Source organism: Pimephales promelas, chromosome 2 (genome assembly GCF_988280905.1).
Source record: "Pimephales promelas chromosome 2, fPimPro1.hap1.1, whole genome shotgun sequence".
NCBI classification, from domain to species: Eukaryota; Metazoa; Chordata; class Actinopteri; order Cypriniformes; family Leuciscidae; genus Pimephales; species Pimephales promelas.
Window position 1 is genome coordinate 15,211,133 of NC_142770.1, and position 6,202 is coordinate 15,217,334.

Sequence of the window (6,202 nt, forward strand, 5' to 3'; positions counted from 1 at the left end):
ACAGTCAAGAAATAATAATATTTCAAGCTTATATTTTTGGAAACTCAGTTCAGACTGAAAAAATATTACTAGTATTATTATGATGTATCTATTTTTTTTTCTTTACAGCAGTGCATATATTCAGTAAGCCTAAGAAACGTCACGCTAATATTAATAATATATTCAGCGGCTACACAAAGAATGTAAGTCATTTGAAAAAATATGTATGTTGTTACATTTATTTAATATTACATTCGTGTTTATGCATCAAGTTACTCCAAAAAAGTCAGTTGGACACTTAATTCACAATTATAAAAATGATATACATTCAAAAGGATATAGAATAAATCACACTTAAAGCATTTGCATTTAGTATTATTAATATTATTTTAATAAACAATACTTGTTTTTAAATAATTATTAATCCAGTCACCACAACAAAAAAAAATGGACATGCACTTGTCTCACTTATTTTTTTAATTTTATTATTAGTTTATTTTACTCTTTTGGGGGATTGGTCAACAAGCTGAGTGGCATATGTAAAGAATTGTGGACTAAAAAAAAAAAAGGTCAGAACTAGTTTCACCTTTCTAATGTTTTTTTTTTTTTTTTTCATTTAACTGACTGGTCCCAAGGTGTTTTTATTGTGTGTAGAACTAGTCCAGGTCATCGCATTTACTATGGACATATATTTTGCTTGGATAAAACATTGTTTTTGTTTTTTTTAAATAAAGTCCACTTGCTTTAACATTCCTATATTTTCTTTCAAGTGTGGCGTAAGTGTCCCAATAGATCTTGAAGCCTGACTGTAGATACGAAGACAAACCATGGGAAGTGAGTTGAGGAAAGCCAGCAGTGTTGTAAATCGTGCAGTCCGTGAACACGTTCTTGGACGGGTCAAACGGACCGAGTGTTTGGTGTCTGTTCAGCGTCCGACCCCTGTGAGATCATCTACAGGAACAGACGGAACACAGAGGTAAATACGTCTCTATGTACACCCAAAAAAACATTTAGCTATCTCAAATGTGTGCCGGTTTGCTACTGGAACAAAACAAACACATTAGGTGCAGGATGTTCTGCCCTCTATATTTGCTTTAAATGTTTGTCTTTAAGGAGAAGTGAGTTTTGTTATGCAGATAGGCCTACATCTCATGCCTTAAATGGGAACTCTTACACACCCTGCATCTCAGCTTTATGTGGAAGTGTGTAGTAATTTATGGATGCACTGGGTGAGTTTCCAGAGAAAATTGAAGTTTGGTTTTGGCTAGTGAGACTAAACTGGTAAAACTGGTTATGGGACATTGAAGTAATATGGACATTTAGGAGGCCTTCTTATCTTTGCAACTTTGCAACTAATAAAGCTTTAAAGGTGACACAAAAGTAATGGTGTGAGAGTTTGGGGCTGGGCTGTTTGTTCGTCCAACCAATAGCAGCTCAGGAACAAAAAAAAAGATGGTTTGGAATCCTGTTTTGCAATGCAAGTGAAATACACTTCAGCTTAGGAGTAAAATCACTAACGTATATTCAGAAAGGACAGTTTGTGTAGGAATAAAAACAGACTGAAAAGTGCATTGATGTTATAGCCAATGTTGTTTAATACTATTTTGTCTAAATAAAAATAAAAGCTAAAATTGTTTAGGCATCAAAAATGATAATGTGCAGTAAGAAGAAAATGGATATTCCTTCTGAGATTTGTTAAAGGTTAAATTTAACAGTATTTTCAATTATTAGTGTTTTTAACTATTAAAGGGTTCAACCAAAAATGAAAATTCTGTCAGTAATTACTCGCCCTCATGTTGTTTCAACCTCGTAAGATCTTCCGAACACAAATTAAGATATTTTTGATGAAATCTGAGAGCTGGCTCACTCACACACTCCTTGTTTCCTGTCTGCCATCATTGGACACATTGATTAATTCAGGTGTGCTTGACCTCAGTAGTCACGGCAACAATAATCAGACACACCTGAATTAATCAATTTTGCCCAATAATGGCAGACAGGAAACAAGCAGCTGGCTGAAGTTCAGGAAGTAGTGCAGCTGTACATAAAGCCCATTGAACAACATAAGGGTGAGTAATTATTGACAGAATTTGCATTTTCCTTTAACTTTGAGTGTCATGGCGCTTTTCCACTGCTGGTACGGCTCGGCGCGGCATGGTTCGGCTCGCTTCGCTTTTTCACTGCGAGGTACGACTGAACTCGGCACGGCTCAGTTTGCTTTAGCTCGGTTGCTTTTCCACTGCAGTTAGTACCGCTTTAAAGTGGGTGGGATTAGTTTAAAAACAGTCGCTACAGCGGTGGATGTTACTGGCTATTTCAATCTAGCGGGTTTGGTTTCTCACGTCACAAATACAATGACACTGGTAGTGACGATTCTGTCTGACCAATCAGTGATCTGCAGTGTTTCAATTCACATTTTAGTACCGGTATGGTACGCTTGGAACCTCAATAGACCAGGTACCATTTAAAGTAAGCCGAAGCGAACTGCACCGTACCATGCAGTGGAAATGCGCCATAAGTGAGCCTAGCCGTACCGTACCATGCTGTGTAAAAGCTCCAAAGCTTGCCATACCGAACCGAACTGTACCGTACCATGCAGTGGAAAAGCGGCATTAGATGATAGTAAAGGTAATCTATATGTAAAACCAAGAGAATTTAGTATGAACAATATCGCTGTCACCGATAAATAAACCAACTAAAATCAGCCAATAACACAAATAAAAGTAAAGGCCATTGCACACTGAGTCCGAAGTTCGCATCCGAAATTTTCGCACGTTAAAATAAAAATTCGACCTCACGTTATGTCAATCACGCTTGCACACCGCCTCCGAAACTTTCGTCCGTCATAAAAAAAATTCGGATCGGGTTCGATTTTCTGCGTTTTTCGCATCCACAGCCAGCATTTTGAGAGGTTTTTTGACAATTCAGGGCCGGGGGGGAGCTCGTTTACTGATTATGGAGCTCATTCCGCACATCATTGCACATATGCGCAGTGCTTTCAGTTTCAGTTTTCAATTCTATCAAGTGTTTATGTTCTCTTTTCTCGATTGGATTATGAAAGGAATAACCTCCCCTTTCAATCAGATTGAAATTTCGGATCGATTAATGTGTGATTGAGCAGCCAATTCGATAACTAATGTATTATGTAGTATTATGTGCCCAGCATTTTTAAAATGTGGCTCCAGAATCGCAAGCAAAGCATCAAACTGTTCCACTGACATTCTGAGGTAATTTTTGAATCGCTCGGGATAAATTCGCAACTCCCTGAAAAGGAGGTGCTTCCTCTCGGCGCAATTTCAGGATTGGATGGACGTAATATTTTCTCTTTCTTCTCTTTTCAATAAGAGAGAGGACAACAAAATCATCCTCACTGCTTGACGAATTCATTTTGTATTTTTGCGTTTTTCCACGCAAAGTTTTAATAAATACGCATCGGACTCAGTGTGCAAGGTTTCTGTGCGTGACGAATTTTTAGGCTGATGAACACGAAAAAACGCATACGAAAATTCCGTACTCAGTGTGCAATGGCCTTAACTTTTTGCCTGTGTGTAAGTTTTTTTCAGTCCTATTGCTATTCAGGAAACCTATTGCCTGAAAATGATGTAATAAACCTCATGTGTAATTAAAAAAAAAGTAAGTTACGTGATTCCACATTTTTTTTCAATTACGCATGAAGTTTACTTACTTAATCATTTTTAGGTAACAGGTTTCCTCATTTTTTTAAGTTAAGCCAACTGATCACTTTATGCAGTGTAACAGAATGACAAACAAACACATTGTAATCCAAATGTCTTTTTTATTGTTGTTATTAGTGTTTTTAAAGAATAACTTTACATGTGTGTTAGATTACAGCAAAGGTAATCTAAATGTAAAAACAAAACGAAATAGGGGAGATGAGCATGTACAATTAAATATGTTACAGTACATTAAAAAAAAACTCAGATACCAGCTGATATTAATCTCTTTGTATATACAATACACATACATTACTTTTAGCTTGCATCCGTTTTGCTGCAAAACCCAGAAAAGAAAAAAAATGTATCAAATGCAAAAAATCCACATAGTACAACTTCAAAACATAGATGCTACTTCATTGCAGTACTAAGATTTCACCTGTCACTCACCTTAACTATATACAAATCTGTGCAAAATATGCAATATTTAAATCTCTTAATATCACCATAAGAACATGAACAAGCAGATGCGTGTTGCATTCTAAAATGGACCAGCCATTAGTTTAAAAACAACAACTGAAAACGTTATTGCTCTCCGGCAGCAATTGTGCATAGTTGATGGTAGAGTTGGGAGTCCAGGAACCTCGAGTACGAGTTGTGCTCCATCAGGAAGTAGACTCGATTCTGGGCTGCTTTGAAACTTGACTGTGTTGGGATCAGCAGGCTTTGGTGGAGGGACTCCTTGGTGTTGAAGTCCAAGTTGATCTAGAGAAGGAAGAGTTGAACGAAATGAGTAGGCGTGGCACCGCTTGATGGAAAGGAATAAACTTTGCTGGCGTTGATGAAACCTCACCTGCTTCGGAGACTCGGCATCGACGAATTCTTTGTATATTGTTTTTGCCCTTGATCGGAGTTTTGATCTCGACCTGGTCTTTCTAAACTCTTCGCAGGCCAGCCAGAACTCGATATTCTCCTCGCAGTGTTCAGACTTCATGAAGAGGCGCAAAGCAATCGTTCCATCTGAAATGTGAAAACAGTCATAAGATCAGTTGCCATTAAATAATGTGGTGTATTTCCAAATAATATAAAAATATACCTGTCAAAAGTTTGAAAACATTACTATTTTTAATGTTTTTAAAAGTCTCTCGTCAAGCCTTTTTTTTTATTTTGTTAAATAATACTACAAAATAATGGTTTTCTATTTCAATATATAATTTATTTCTGTGATCAAAGCTGCATTTTCAGCATTGTAACTCCAGTCTTCAGTGTCACATGATCCTTCAGAAATCATTCTAATATGCTATTATTGTCACTCTATTATTTTAAGTTGTAATAATATTTCATAATATTACATTTTTCTGTTTTTGATCAAATACATGTAGCCTTGATGAGAATTAGAGACTTCCAAAAACATTAAAAATAGTAATGTTTCCAAACTGTGTGTGTAACATGTTACGTGTGATAAAAATATTAAATAAAAATAAAATGTAAGATTAAAATTAATAAAATAAAATATAAGATAAAAATATTTAGAAATATCAATTACATTTGCTGCTCAACAAGTTGTCCAGAGATTGTGCCCATTGACTAACTTCTTCAGTAGTTGGCCTGTGCGGATATAAAGACATACATGTAAATGAGTTTGAGTTGAAATCAAAGTGAGATGTAAATCAAGTAAATCACATTAAACATTTAAAAGATTTAATGTTAAATTAAATTATCTATTTAATAATTATTATTTTTTTTATTAAGCCAATTATCACCACAGTAAATAAATGAACAGTATCAACCATATTCTCACCCGTATGATTTTCTCTGTGGCGTGGTTCTCTGTGATTCTCTCGTGGGAAACGTCTTGAACAGCATTTTTGATGTCCATTTGGTTTTTCTGTTAAACAAAATCAACAAACATTAGCAACCACATGTGTATCGCTCGGCGTAAACCAAATGCAACTTGATCAAATACACGTCTCACTTCATTTCGTGTTCTGTAGTCGTATCAGGTTTGCTGAAGTCGATCAAGGGATTCTTGCTCGAAGATAGTGCGGAATTTCTCGTTTTTGCCAATCTATCCATTTCTATGAAATGAACTCTTCACATGTTGTCTTGAAGTGTGCTGCCTTTATATCCAAGGGCTGTGTGCTGTGGGCGGGGCTTCATCAGCAGGGGAAGCATCTGATTGGTTGCTTTGCATTAGCATTGGAGTGGTCACGTACTTGTGCAAGTCTTGTTGGCAGGAACACAGTTGCAGTTCTTTCTCAAATAATCTTTCATTAAACAAAACTTAATGTTTATTTAAACTCTCTTTGTGTGTGTGTGTACACTAAACTATACAGATTAAAACTAAAATATAAGGATTGTTTAAAACTTTTTGATCTCATATTTCCCATTTCCTATAAATTCCATTTGTCTTTGTAAATATATCTAATGACATTTTTATTTCTTTACTATAAAACATGCAAAGTAGTAAAAATAAGGATTAAGTATACGTGCAAGTTTAAAGATGAGTCAGTTGTAATGTGACCGGATGTTAATGCAATACCCAAAAG

The 6,202-nt window shown here is 35.8% G+C and overlaps 1 protein-coding gene across 1 annotated transcript; it reads right to left on the bottom strand.

Annotated features, from left to right (window-relative positions):
• Positions 1–3,755: 3,755 nt before the first annotated feature.
• rgs2 (regulator of G protein signaling 2) lies at positions 3,756–5,784 on the bottom strand. The gene is made up of 5 exons (XM_039668667.2): positions 5,629–5,784; positions 5,455–5,541; positions 5,200–5,261; positions 4,507–4,673; positions 3,756–4,418 (listed from the first exon to the last, which is right to left on the bottom strand). The coding sequence occupies exons 1-5, from the start codon at positions 5,727–5,729 to the stop codon at positions 4,239–4,241; spliced, it is 597 nt and encodes a 198-aa protein (XP_039524601.2). The 5' UTR covers positions 5,730–5,784; the 3' UTR covers positions 3,756–4,238.
• Between the last annotated feature and the right edge of the window lie 418 nt (positions 5,785–6,202).

Bases quoted from the DNA above. Each gene is read 5' to 3' on its own strand.
- rgs2 (XM_039668667.2), bottom strand. From the start codon at position 5,729: ATGGATAGATTGGCAAAAACGAGAAATTCCGCACTATCTTCGAGCAAG. The intron at 4,674-5,199 runs GTAATTGATATT...TTCACATTTCAG, and splicing joins CAACTTGTTGAGCAGCAAAT to ATGGAACGATTGCTTTGCGC. The intron at 4,419-4,506 runs GTGAGGTTTCAT...TTCCTTCTCTAG, and splicing joins ATGCCGAGTCTCCGAAGCAG to ATCAACTTGGACTTCAACAC.